The 15,421-nt window shown below is 41.9% G+C and overlaps 1 protein-coding gene across 1 annotated transcript in view; it reads left to right on the plus strand.

Moving 5' to 3' along the window:
• Nucleotides 1-15,421, plus strand: part of LOC123991032 (probable methyltransferase-like protein 24) — a 100,951-nt gene that overhangs the window by 63,300 nt on the left and 22,230 nt on the right. Inside the window, exon 3 of the mRNA XM_046292163.1 lies at nt 10,197-10,342. Coding sequence (XP_046148119.1) covers nt 10,197-10,342 — 146 coding nt within the window. The remainder of the gene's footprint in view (nt 1-10,196; nt 10,343-15,421) is intronic.

Genomic DNA, 15,421 nt, shown 5'->3' on the forward strand with positions numbered 1-15,421 from the left:
TCTAAAATTATACACCAAAATTGTTACTAGCCTGTTCAGCCTCTCTGAGATCCCCAAAGATTGGAAAGCTGCCGCGGTCATCTTCCTCTTCAAAGGGGGAGACACTCTAGACCCAAACTGTGATAGACCTATGTATATCCATCCTGCCCTGCCTTTCTAAAATCTTTGAAAGCCAAGTTAACAAACAGATCACCAAACATTTCGAATCCCACCGTACCTTCTCCACTATGCAATCTTGTTTCCGAGCTGGTCATGTGTGCACCTTAGCCACGCTCAAGGTCCTTAACGATATCATAACTGCCATCAAATAAAGACAGTACTGTGCAGCCGTTTTCATCAACCTGGCCAAGGCTTTCGACTCTGTAAATCACTGCATTCTTAACGGCAGACTCAATAGCGTTGGAATAGTAACCGAAAGGATGCAAGATCGAATCCCCAAGCTGAGGTAAAAACCTGTCGTTCTGCCCCTGAACAAGGCAGTTAACCCACTGTTCCTGGGCCATCATTGAAAATAAGAATTTGTTCTCAACTGACTTGCCTAGTTAAATAAAGGTTAAAATAACTAAAATAGCCTTGGTTCTCAAATGACTGCCTCTCCTGGTTCACCAACTACTTCTCAGATAGAGTTCAGTGTGTCAAATCGGAGGGCCTGTTGTCCGGACCTCTGGCAGTCTCTATCGGGGTGCCACAGGGTTCAATTCTCGGGCAGACTCTTTTCTCTGTATATATCACAGATGTCGATCTTGCAACTGGTGACTCTCTGATCCACCTCTACGCAGACAGCACCATTCTGTATACATCTGTCCCTTCTTTGGACACTGTGTTAACAAACCTCCAAACAAGCTTCAATGCCATACAACACTCCTTCCGTGGCCTTCAACTGCTTTTAAATGCTAGCTAAACTAAATGCATGCCCTTCAGACGATTGCTGGCCACACCCGCCCGCCCGACTAGCATCGCTACTCTGGACGGTTCTGACTTAGAATATGTGGACAACTACAAATACCTAGGTGTCTGGTAAGACTGTAAACTCTCCTTCCAGACTCACATTAAGCATCTCCAATCCAAAATTAAATCTAGAATTGGCTTCCTATTTCGCAACAAAGTCTACTTCACTCATGCTGCCAAATATACCCTTGTAAAACGTACTATCCTACCGATCCTTGACTTCGGCCATGTCATTTACATGATATCCTCCAACACTATACTCAGCAAATTGGATGTAGTCCATCACAGTGCCATCTGTTTTGTCACCAAAGCCCCATGTACTACCAACCACTGTGACCTGTATGCTCTCTTTGGCTGGCCCTCGCTTTATATCAAATCAAATCGAATTTAGTTATATAGCCCTGATATCAGCTGATATCTCAAAGTGCTGTACAGAAACCCAGCCTAAAACCCCAAACAGCAAGCAATGCAGGTGTAGAAGCACGGTGGCTAGGAAAGACTCCCTACAAAGGACAAAACTTAGGAAGAAACCGAGAGAGGAACCAGGCTATGAGGGGTGGCCAGTCCTCTTCTGGCTGTGCCGGTTGGAGATCATAACAGAACATGGCCAAGATGTTCAAATGTTCATAAATGACCAGCATGGTCAAATAATAGTAATCACAGTGGTTGTCGAGGGTGCAACAGGTCAGCATGGCCAGGTGGACTGGGGACAGTAAAGGAGTCATCATGCCAGATAGTCCTGAGGCATGGTCCTAGGGCTCAGGTCCTACGAGAGAGAGAAAGAAAGAGCATACTTAAATTCACACAGGACACCGGATAAGACAAGAGAAATACTCCAGATATAACAGACTAATCCTAGCCCCCCGACACATAAACTACTGCAGCATAAATACTGGAGGCTGAGACAGGAGGGGTCAGGAGACACTATGGCCCCATCCGATGATACCCCCGGACAAGGCCCAACAGGCAGGATATAACCCCACCCACTTTACCAACGCACAGCCCCCACACCACTAGAGGGATATCTTCAACCACCAACTTACCATCCTGAGACAAGGCCGAGTATAGCCCACAAAGATCTCTGCCACGGCACAACCCAAGGGATGTGCCAACCCAGACAGGAGGGCCACGTCAGTGACTCAACCCACTCAAGTAACGCACCCCTCCTAGGGACGGTCATCTATAAGTCTTTGGTAGGTAAAGCCCCGCCTTGTCTCAGATCACTGGTCACCATAGCAACACCCACCCGTAGCACGCGCTCCAGCAGGTATATTTCACTGGTCATCCCCAAAGCCAACACCTCCTTTGGCTGCCTTTCCTTCCAGTTCTCTGCTGCCAATGGCTGGAACAAATTGCAAAAATCACTGAAGCTGGAGACTTATATCTCCCTCTATAACTTTAAGCATCAGCTCTCAGAGCAGCTTACCGATAACTGTATCTGTAAATAGCACACCCAACTACCTCTTCCCCATATTGTTATTTTTAGATATCTTCACATCTATCAATCCAGAGTTCATGCTAAATTGTAATTATTTCACCTCTATTGCCTAATCATTGCCTTACCTCCCTAATCTTACTACATTTGCACACATTGTACGTAGTTTTTTCTACTGTAAGTTTGTTTGTCCCAAGTGTAACTCTGTGTCGTTGTTTTTGTTGCACTGCTTTGCTTTATCTTGGCCAGGTCACAGTTGTAAATGAAAACTTGTTCTCAACTGGCCTACCTGGTCAAATAAAGGTGACATTTTTATTTTTATAATAATTTGGTGACATCACACTTATTTAAATTTAATACACCAACGGTAACATGATATTCTCTTACCTAATTGAAATAAGTACCGCCTTGTAACCAAGATCGGAGAAGACGTGTTTGTAGAGGAGTGTGGTTTATATAGCTAGATAACTATTCTATTGGTGCCCAGATTTGACTGTAGGGTGTCAGCAATATTTTTAAAAGTTTATCGTTATTCATCTATGACAAAGATTCTTACAGTATACAGTATGTTTCCCATTTCTTCTGTGTTTGGTGTATGTTTGGGCGCTATCCAGAGCTCCATACCTTCTTACAGTGCCTGTGCTATCCCTTGTAACACAGTATTACTGTTAGTGCACACAAGGGAGGCAACTTTTTTTTGTTACATAGAAAAGCCCAAAAAACGTCACTTACCAAAACACTAACAAAATGCTAACAAGTACTCAGCATCCCCATAGCGGATGCTAGATAAATGCCGTGAGCACATTGAAACATTTACTACTAAGACAGACAACACAGCTCGTAAAGTTATTCAAGTATCTCAAAATGCAGTTTGCAGCATGCACAAAAAAATATTAGACAGCAGGGATCCTAATTCCAGAGAGGATCACGCAATCTAAAGTTAGACACTTAGATAACGTTAGGAAGTTTGCAAAACCCAGCTGGAGAAAATTTATTTGGCACATCTTAGATAGTCAACGTAATACTTACAAGATAGTATATAGCTGGCAAACATTTGTAGTGAATTTCCATGTAACTTGGTCACCTCACTTAAGTTGCACTGCATGTGTGACTCGACCCAAGAAACTCCCATTTTCCTTGTTGTGCATTTTTGGAAACAAACATGTGACAGACTCAAACAGGTGTTTTGGGAAACTATATCGTACCGGTAAGCTTTATAATAAAAAAATCGAACAGGCGAAATAATGAACGCGATCTGTTTTATCTATTACCTAGCGCACAAGTTGACTGCAGGTATTATTTCAAATGTACAAATATAGCCACCCGAGCAGTGCAACAGTCTAAGGCACAGCATTGCAGTGCTTGAGGCGTCACTACAGACCCAGGTTTGATCCCAGGCTGTGTCACCAGCAAAGCACCTCCACACCATAACACCTCCTCCTCCATGCTTTATGGTGGGAAATACAAATGTGCAGGTCATCCGTTCAATGACACCACATCACAAGGCGGTTGGAACCAAAAATCTCCAATTTGGACTCCCGACCAAAGGACATATTTCCACTTGTCTAATGTCCATTGCTTGTGTTTCTTGGCAACGAGCAAGTCTCTTCTTATTATTGGTGTCCTTTGGTAGTGGTTTCTTTGCAGCAGGTTGACCATGAAGGCCTGATTCACACAGTGTCCTCTGAACAGTTGATGTTGAGATGTGTCTGTTACTTGGACTCTGTGAAGGTATTTATTTGGGTTGCAATTTCTGAGGCTGGTAACTCTAATGAACTTATCCTTTGCAGCAGAGGTAACTCTGGGTCTTCCATTCCTGTGGCAGTCCTCATGAGAGCCAGTTTCACTTTAAAGTTCTTGAAATTTTCCATAATGACTGACCTCCGTGTCTTAAAGTAATGATGGACTGTCTGTTTGCTTATTTGAGCTGTTCTTGCCAAAATATGGACTTGGTTTTTTACCAAATAGGGCTGTATACCCCCCTACTTTGTCACAACACAACTGATTGGCTCAAACGCATTTAAGGAGGAAAGAAATGACACAAATTAACTTTTAAACATGAAACTATTTGTGAGAAGATCAAATGTGATTTTAACTTCTAAATGAGAGAATTTCATAAGTTAACTTATGCTCAATCAGTTACACCATCCATGGGAGCACAGACATTGGTTAGAAGGATGAAACACACTCCTTCTCCTACCCAGTAAAAAAGCACCCTAACGATCATGAACATTTAGTTCCAGAAATGTGAGAACTGTTGTCCTTAGGTTTAGAAGGGCGAATTTCAATGTGGAGGTGACGATCACCACGCTGGAATGGTACATTTCGACTAGATCAGCCAGAATACAGCATGAGCTGTATTCGACCCATCTATCGAAGTGCAGCTCAGAGAAAATATATATCTTGCATTTTCCTTTTCCCGAATGGGCGCTTATTATAATGCATACGATGCTGTATTTACGGTAGCATAGCTTCTCAAGGTCCAATAGAGACCCAATCCCTTTGTCCCTATGTCTTCCCGCTCTTTCATTCAAACCAAACCCCCTTCCTTTGTGTAACCAGCCGTCATATCGGGTTAGCCCACTAGGGGCTTTTCATGACATGATTAGTAATCTATGTGTAATCTATCCTGTGTATATATATGTAATTCTGTGTAATTATTTAGGTATTTAGAAAAATAAAAAAGACAATTTGTGTATTGCTGATTCAACTTGTTAGCTAGGGTTCGTACAGATAACCAAGTACTTACGACAATCAGAATGAGACCAATCGAGGTGACGATTAATAGTTGAATTCTATTGATATAAAAGATTTTCAGACCTTTAAGAGAGTGGATTCGGGAGATAACCGCTCTATATAAATCAATGCTTCCATGGTGCCCCAGGTTATTAATGGTTTAATTAAATCACGTAATCAATTAAACGTTAGGTAACCGATTTGATAAAATAGCATGTCGTATAATTTAACCATAGTCAGAGACATGACACCAGCATGGACCAGCTTTAAATTTATGCTGGTCTATAAGCAACTCTAACTGTAAATAAAGCATCCTTTTCATATACAGTGGGGCAAAAAAGTATTTAGTCAGCCACCAATTGTGCAAGATCCACTTAAAAAGATGAGAGAGGCCTGTAATTTCCATCATAGGTACACTTCAACTATGACAGACAAAATTAGAATTAAAAAATCCAGAAAATCACATTGTAGGATTTTTTTATGAATTTATTTGCAATTTATGGTGGAAAATAAGTATTTGGTCAATAACAAAAGTTTATCTCAATACTTTGTTATATACCCTTTGTTGGCAATGACAAGAGGTCAAACGTTTTCTTACACGGATCAGTCGTCCTGGTCCCTTTGCAGAAAAACAGCCCCAGAGCATGATGTTTCCACCCCCATGCTTCACAGTAGGTATGGTTCTTTGGATGCAACTCAGCATTCTTTGTCCTCCAAACACGACAAGTTGAGTTTTTACCAAAAAGTTATATTTTGGTTTCATCTGACCATTTGACATTCTCCCAATATTCTTCTGGATCATCCAAATGCTCTCTAGCAAACTTCAGACAGGCCTGGACATGTACTGGCACTGCAGGATTTGAGTCCCTGGCGGCGTAGTGTGTTACTGATGGTAGGCTTTGTTACTTTGGTCCCAGCTCTCTGCAGGTCATTCAATAGCCCCCCCCCCGTGTGGTTCTGGGATTTTTGCTCGCCGTTCCTTGTGATCATTTTGACCCCACGGGGTGAGATCTTGCATGGAGCCCCAGATCGAGGGAGATTATCAGTGGTCTTGTATGTCTTCCATTTCCTAATAATTGCTCACAGTTGATTTCTTCAAACCAAGCTGCTTACCTATTGCAGATTCAGTCTTCCCAGCCTGGTGCAGGTCTACAATTTTGTTTCTGGTGTCCTTTGACAGCTCTTTGGTCTTGGCCATTGTAGAGTTTGGAGTGTGACTGTTTGAGGTTGTGGACAGGTGTCTTTTATACTGATAACAAGTTCAAACAGGTGCCATTAATACAGGTAATGAGTGGAGGACAGAGGAGCCTCTTAAAGAAGGAGTTACAGGTCTGTGAGAGCTAGAAGTCTTGCTTGTTTGTAGGTGACCAAATACTTATTTCCCACCATAATTTGCAAATAATAGTCATAGTTGAAGTGTACCTATGATGAGAATTACAGGCCTCTCTCATCTTTTTAAGTGGGAGAACTTGCACAATTGGTGGCTGACTAAATACTTTTTTGCCCCACAATGTTCATTGAAAGAGAATTTGTCTTGCTTGACAACTCAAACATACTCCATTGATTACCATAGAGATGGCGTTCTGATTCATCTGATTTGTCTCTTTCCTACTGTGGTTTACGAAAGTTCAATCAGGCAGACTGATCTGAATGCTAATTTAACTTCATCCAGTGAAGATAACACAATTCACTTTGTTTCCTATTATACGGACATAGGTAGAATGAATACAAATGTATCATCATCATTAGAGCGTCTTCTTTTCTTCTCCTCTTTCCTATTAGCCACATGTGGAATTTCATTCACCTATTTAACTTATAGCCTATAAGCACGGCACAATAATTCACATTCCTCATGCTTGCTGTTCAACCTATCGGCTCACTTTTGCAATTATCACTTTCCTCTCTCTCTTACCCATGTTCTCTCACTAGCTGTTTTGAGCAACAGTTTTCAACAACCATCCACCTCCCCACCACCACCAGCTATAATAATTTTAAGGCCCCTCATTGGAACTCCTTTCCTCCAGCTGAGGGGTTTCGATGCCAGCTGCCCAGCAAAGGGCTACCTGTCATCAGCATCTGGCTCCGAGGAGCATTCCTTGGAGATGAGGCCATACCCAAAACGATGTAATAAAATTCCATACTGCATTCTGTCTCTGTTGTTCATTCAGTTAATCCTGTACCCGATTTAACGAAATCAATGAGATTGTCTTGCCTTTTTTGTTCATTGATTGATGTGTTGTTTGAGGATAAAGATTGCGAGGCGGAGACAGGGTCGGCTTTTATGCCCTTGTGTCTTATAATCAACAAAATACAAACTCCAACTGCACTGTGTGAGAGAGGCTATAGCATCAATCAAGTTGTTTAAAAAGTAAAGTAAGTTTTATCATTGCTATAGTCCAACCATTTTCTGATAACGAAGGCCATTGTGCCTCTGTAATCAAATTATGTTAAGAAACATCAGCAAACCTCTTATCTTTTCTTTCATATACCGTGGGCCTACAGAGTTCTGCTAATGACGAAGCACTTACTCTACAGTATATCTTACATGGCAGGCATGTAGCTTATAATGAATTAGCCTTTGAGTGTGTGTGTGTGTGTGTGTGTGTGTGTGTGTGTGTGTGTGTGTGTGTGTGTGTGTGTGTGTGTGTGTGTGTGTGTGTGTGTGTGTGTGTGTGTGTGTGTGTGTGTGTGTGTGTGTGTGTGTGTGTGTGTGTGTGTGTGTGTGTGTGTGTGTGTGTGTGTGTGTGTGTGTGTGTGTGTGTGTGTGTGTGTGTGTGTGTGTGTGTGTGTGTGTGTGTGTGGGTGCGTGCGTGCGTGCGTGAAGGAGGGTTGTTGGGGGTGAATCGCCTATCATCTCATCTGACAGGCAGAGAGGGAGTTGCAGTGACTATAATAGCTTCCTCAGCAGTAAAGCAGTAATTCTGACTGACGTCGTGGCTGGTGGAACTCAACTTGTGAGAGAGGTATGCTGCACTGCGTTTGGCAAATCATTAGCAGTCAATGCAACACACACACAACAGTGGGAAAGGTGGAGACTGATCAAGGTAACATACTGTGTAGTGTTGCAGTATATTCACAATGACAACAACGTGTCAGTACCTTTCTATTTATAATAGCTCACAATATAGTCCAGCATACTGTTACAATAACACATGTTCAAATCAACAAATGGGCCAATGCAATTAGGAACCTCTACAGCACATAACTGCAACAGCTAAACAAAAATCCTCCAATACAACAGTATCATCGATACCACTGCAATACATGGATGGATAACTGCCTCCAATTTCAGCATATCTCATGGTGCTCACCATAACACAATCTATTCATAAGGCTGTTTAAAATTCTATTCCATTCTGCGATTTTTTTTTACAATGCCATTGTTGCAGAGTGCTTGACAGAAGTCCCCAAGGCTCCAAGTGTGACTGTTATTCCCTCACAATAAGTCACAGCTCTTGACTTGGTCATGCCTCCTATTGCCTTCTGCTTTCTTTTCATGCCAAAAGTTCTGTTCGGACAGGATAAAAGCATCGAGGTCCTCCTATTCATCTCTATTGATAAATGCTTTTCTTCTAAAGATTGAAGAAGTCGGAATCCATCAATTCCAAAGATTTATGACATCACAAAGCGTAAGAACCCTCTAGAGATTCTAGACTTTGTCCACTTTCCATTAGTGGCATGGGGAAGAATTCATAAATGTCAGCAAAGTAGAGCACATTTTACATTGGACGTAGAGTCACGACCCACCAACTGGTGCAACCGGCCACTGGTTAGTGTTGGGCTAAAATGGTGGTTCAGAAAGAGAAGGATTTATGACCAGTCTCTGTCTGGGCAGTGGTCTCTATGTGGAAAGACAGATTAGAACAAATAATCAGTCTGTCTCTGTCAATATCCGCTGGTACAGTCCAGTTCAGACAGTCTCTGGAGGAGATAGAAGAGCTAAAGCAATCAGACAGAAAACAGTCATAAATCGTGTCTGTCCTAACACCTCCCACACACACTCCAAACACACATTCCGGACACACATTCAGGACACACACATACATGAATGCATGCACACACACGTATGTATGCATGCACAAATGCCTCCATGCATGCACACACATACACTCTATCAATGATGGCTTTGGCTCACACACAGCTCTTCACGCATACTTTACACACCCATCCTTGTCTTTTTGGCATTGGAGTTTGCCGTCTCTCTCTAATATACACATACACCCCGTCCCAAACAAAGAAATACCTACTCCCCACAGACTAACACCAGCCAGTTTAAGCCAACTGGTTCTGTTAGTCTTGGTGTTTTTGTCGGCAATGGTGGCTGCAGTAGAGAGTGATAGGGGCCTGGAAGGGCAGATATCTCCCTCTCCTTCTCTCGTCCTCTCCCTATTCTTCACTCTTCCTCACTTCCTCTCTTGTTCTCACTCTCTTCTGCTGACAAGAGAAACTTGGCCGTGTGCACTTTAAACTCTAATGAATCTATTGATTTTGTATGTATTTTCAGTTAGTACATGCACTTTACAGTATATAGAACATGTAATGAAAAAATAAACAGAAATGTTGAACTGCAACATGGAGTCAATGGAATTAAGCATTAAGGCAAGATTAAGGTGCCCTGTCCCTCACTGTGAGATGGAGAATCATGTCAAGGATGGAGGATGCATTTGTTTACACTAAATCACCTTTTTTTCTTCACTGAAACCAAAAGGAAAGGAAGGCGAGGGGCAGAGGAGGAGAAATGGAGACGGTGCTATTCGATGAGAAAGAAAAACATGTTGAAATATGAATATATGTGTGTGTGTGTGTGGCGAATATGTAATCTGACGGGGGCAAGGGGTAACTATGGTATACACTATACAGTATGTGATGTTGATGATTATTAAAATGATAACAATAGCGATGATAATAACGATCAAATCTAATTTTAATTGTCACATGCTTCATAAACAACAGGCGTGTACTAACAGTGAAATGCTTTCTTAATCTTCCCAACAATGCAGAATACAATAACAAATATATAATAATAATTATATTTTAGGGGAGAAGTTTACTGATGACCCCTGTGTCTCTCCTACAGGTGTCTTGTGCCCCCCCTTCCCCAGAGGGCCCCTTGGCACTAGAGGGTCAGGAAGGGCCAAAGGGGCCCTGGGCAGTGTGTCTGGACAGCAGGTACAGCCTGGCACAACGGATACACACCAAACACTGCCGGGTCTACTCTATGGGGTGAGTGTATATATACACACACACACACACACACACACACACACACACACACACACACACACACACACACACACACACACACACACACACACACACACACACACACACACACACACACACACACACACACACACACACACACACACACACACACACACACACACAGTCTTGTACAACTGACCTTGTGGGGACACACAATTCAGTCCCATTCAAAATCCTATTGTGCCTAACCCCTAACCCTTACCCTACACCTTCACCTCAATACCTAACCTTAGCTCCTAAACCTAACCTTAAAGCTAATTATAACCCTAACACTAACTCTAACCCAAACCACCGTAGAAATAGCATTTGACCTTGTGAGGACTAACAAAATGTACCCAGTTAGTCAAATTGTGTTTGCTTACTATTCTTTTGGGACTTCTGGTCCCCACAAGTAAAGTTAAACACGTACACAAACACAGAAACAGAAATAGCCTGGCCCAACACATCACTAGGGCGGCAGGCAGTCTAGTGGTTGGAGCTTTGGACTAGTAACCGAAAGGTTGCTAGATTGAATCCCCGAGCTGACAAGGTAAAACAATGTTGTTCTGCCCCTGAACAAGGCAGTTAACCCACTGTTCCCTGGTAGGCTGTCATTGTAAATAAGAGTTTGTTCTTAACTGACTTGCCTAGTTAAATAAAGGTTAAATAAATAAAAAAGATCTAATAATTGAAATCATATCTCTGTGTCATGTAATCTGGATGCTATTTTGCAGAGTATAAATGGATTTGACCTTGCTGTATACCCAGGGCTGAGCTGGGCTTGGCAGTGGTGGGATGTAGGGTTGAAGAGATTAAGCCCCTGGATGGCCTATTCTATTGTGCTGGCAGCAGCAGGGTAGGCAGTCGGTGGACTCTGAGAAGGAGCTAAGAGGTTAGAGGGGCAGGAACAGGAATGAGGGGGTGGGAAAGCAGGTTTAGGCGATTAACCCTGTTTACACCAATGTCAAGGGTCAAATGTACTGGTTTTGAGAAACAGATTTCCTATTGATGACTGATAAGCACATACACACCAATTTCTCCTCACTTTTCACAATGTTACTTATAGTATTGCCCTCTCAGGTCAAAGTACGCCATACAAGTCCCCACACACACTTCAGCTGTCTGTATCGATCTAATGATCTGTGGGTTGGTTTTCTCTGCCACATTAGTTTGATGGGCTGTTGTGATAGCAAAGCTAGATATACAGGAGTATATCCCCATTGTCATCACTCACACCAACTCTACAACACTGTGGGCGGGGGGGGGGAGACATCATTAAGCACCATGGTTTTTCCTGACTACCTGATCAGGGAATAATACATCTATGACTCGGGCCCAGAGCTGTGTGAAAGCCGGATTGTTCCTTTGATCGTGGTTGTTCACGTAACCTTTGACACGGCACATATATATAACTACTGGGATCTGGCATTTTGCAACACTCGGTTAGAAAAAGCATGCGACAAGCGACGCTCCGGACATCATTGATGACGTATTTCTGAAAAAGTGATGCCCGCATCGGCACACTGCTCTGAAGTTAGCTGCTCATCGATTTAGAAGCATGCCTCGGCGCTCTGGTCTGAAACAAAACATCCATAGAGTGAGGTGTAACTAGGCCGTCAAAAGGAAATGCCTTTTATGATATACAGTGCCTTGCGAAAGTATTCGGCCCCCTTGAACTTTGCGACCTTTTGCCACATTTCAGGCTTCAAACATAAAGATATAAAACTGTATTTTTTGTGAAGAAACATCAACAAGTGGGACACAATCATGAAGTGGAACGACATTTATTGGATATTTCAAACTTTTTTAACAAATCAAAAACTGAAAAATTGGGCGTGCAACACCCCCCTGGTGTTTGTGGGTAGTTGTTTCCTGTTTTGTGTTTTCACCTTTCAGGACTGTTTCGATGTTCATTTCTTACATTCACTTTGTTATTTTGCATTTTTCATGTTCGGTTATAATAAAATATCATGGACACATACCACACTGCGTTTTATTCCGATCCTTCCTACTCCTCATCCGATGAAGACGAAGATCGTTACAAGATGGTAAATATCATTTACCAGAGTATTTCACAAAAACTTCACACAATTTTTCTTACTAATAATTTGTATCCAATGGCAGGTTATGAGCATGTTGAGAAATATGTCAGTCTTACAGTTTATTTAGACAGTACATATGTAGGTGCGGCAGGGTAGCCTAGTGGATAGAGCATTGGACTAGTAACTGAAAGGTTGCAAGTTTGAACCCCTGAGCTGACAAGGTACAAATCTGTCGTTCTGCCCCTGAACAGGCAGTTAACCCACTGTTCCTAGGCCGTCATTGAAAATAAGAATTTGTTCTTAACTGACTTGCCTAGTAAAATAAAAGGTAAAATAAAAAATAAATGATCATCAGAAATTGGGGTATTGCAAAAAATGATCACCTTTTCTACATGATTTGTTAACTAATAAAGTATTGCATGTCTCTCTGCTTGAAATTCATCAGCTTGCAGTGTATCAATGAAATTCAGATAATGAGATGGAATATATTGTTATACAACCAAGGTATTTCAACAGTGCATTGTACACTACACTACACAATTCTAAATGGTAGCACATAAAGTGATTCTTTCAACTTTATCCTATTGAAGCACACTGGCTGATGGAGAATGATGATGTAGTATTTACAGCCACATGCATATGCGATTTGGTTTTACCTTCCAACAAATTGATGTCAAATTAATACAGTTACGAAGTAAAAATATAGAATTTTACAGTGCTCAGCAGTTATCAAACTATATACTGTATGTTAATTTTTTATCACTTGATGCAATTTTTAACAGTTTGACATTTTAACAACTCTTAGTACATACCTCAAAACAGTTAATCAAAAAGGCAGCTGTTTCAAAACTCTAAGCACATTTTCAATTGACTAAGTAAATTCAGCAAAAAAAGAAACATCCTCTCACTGTCAACTGCGTTAATTTTCAGTGAACTTAACATGTGTAAATATTTGTATAAACATAAGATTCAAATACTGAGACATAAACTGAACAAGTTCCACAGACACGTGACTAACAGAAATGGAATAATGTGTCTCTGAACAAAGGGGGGTCAAAATCAAAAGTAACAGTCAGTATCTGGTGTGGCCAAGTACTGCAGTGCATTTCTTCCTCGTGGACTGCACCAGATTTGCCAGTTCTTGCTGTGAGATGTTACCCCATTCTTCCATCAAGGCACCTGCAAGTTCCCGGACATTTCTGGGGGGAATGGCCCTAGCCCTAGCCCTCACCCTCCAATCCAACAGGTCCCACGTGCTCATTGAGATCCAGGCTCTTCGCTGGTCATGGCAAAACACTGACATTCCTGTCTTGCAGGAAATCAAGCACAGAACGAGCAGATTGCCTGCAATGACAACAAGCTCAGTCCGATGATGCAGTGACACACCGCCCCAGACCATGACGGATCCTCCACTTCCAAATCAATCCCGCTCCAGAGTACAGGCCTCGGTGTAACATTCATTCATTAAACAATGAACGTGAATCCGACCATCACCCCTGGTGAGACAAAACCGCGACTAGTCAGTGAAGAGCACTTTTTGCCAGTCCTGTCTGGTCCAGTGACGGTGGGTTTGTGCCCATAGGCGATGTCGTTGCCGGTGATGTCTGGTGAGGACCTACCTTACAGCAGGCCTACAAGCCCTCAGTCCAGCCTCTCTCAGCCTATTGTGGACAGTCTGAGCACTGATTGAGGGATTGTGCATTCCTGGTGTAACTTGTGCAGTTGTTGTTGCCATCCTATACCTGTCCCGCAGGTGTGATGTTCGGTTATACCGATCCTGTGCAGGTGTCGTTACACGTGGTCTGCCACTGCGAGGACGATCAGCTGTCCTTCCTGTCTACCTGTAGCATTGTCTGAGGCTTCTCACAGTACGGGTATTGCAATTTATTGCCCTGGCCACATCTGCAGTCCTCATGCCTCCTTGCAGCATGCCGAAGGCAAGTTCACGCAGATGAGCAGGGACCCATGACATCTTTCTTTTGGTGTTTTTCAGAGTCCTTAGAAAGGTCTCTTTAGTGTCCTAAGTTTTCATAACTGTGACCTTAATTGCCTACCGTCTGTAAGCTGTTAGTGTCTTAACGACGTTCCACAGGTGCATGTTCATTAATTGTTTATGTTTCATTGAACAAGCATGGGAAACAGTGTTTAAACCCTTTATCTTTGAATAATCTTTGAATTATCTTTGAAAGACAGGGTCCTGAAAAAGGGACATTTATAACACACAAAATCATAGTCACTTTTTCACTAAACTTGTGTTTAATCGAAAAATACATGTCTCACATTGCAATAAATGTTAATATATTGCGGTGTAAAGTACTTAGGTAAAAATACTTTAAAGTACTACTTATTTTGTTTTTTGGTATCTTTACTTTATACTTTATTATTTAACTTTTATTTTTTTTAAACTTTAAATTCACTACATTCCTAAAGAAAATAATGTACTTTTTACTCCATACATTTTCCCTGACACCAAAAGTATTTGTTACATTTTGAATGCTTAGCAGCACAGGAAAATGGTCCAGTTCACCTACTTATCAAGAGAACATCCCTGGTCATCCCTACTGCCTCTGATCTGGCAGACACACTAAACACGAATTCTATTGATCAGGCTGTTACTGATGGCTGGTATTTTGTTGCCGGGTTTTGTTATTTCGCCTGTTTATTTTGTGGTACCGGTATTGTTCCCGCACCATAGTATTGTGTTTATACTGGTGCTTTCTTGTATTAAATACCTTGTCCACGCATCTCAGTTCTCCTGCGCCTGACTCCTTTCACCAGTTAAATAAATTCAAATCAAATAACATTCTATTTGTCACATACACATGGTTAGCAGATGTTAATGCGACTGTAGCGAAATGCTTGTGCTTCTAGTTCTGACAATGCAGTAATAACCAACAAGTAATCTAGCTAACAATTCCAAAACTACTACCTTATAGACACCAGTGTAAGGGGATAAAGAATATGTACATAAAGATATATGAATGAGTGATGGTACAGAGCGGCATAGGCAAGATAC

The sequence above is a fragment of the Oncorhynchus gorbuscha genome, linkage group LG12, assembly GCF_021184085.1.
Source record: "Oncorhynchus gorbuscha isolate QuinsamMale2020 ecotype Even-year linkage group LG12, OgorEven_v1.0, whole genome shotgun sequence".
In the NCBI taxonomy this organism is placed as follows: Eukaryota; Metazoa; Chordata; class Actinopteri; order Salmoniformes; family Salmonidae; genus Oncorhynchus; species Oncorhynchus gorbuscha.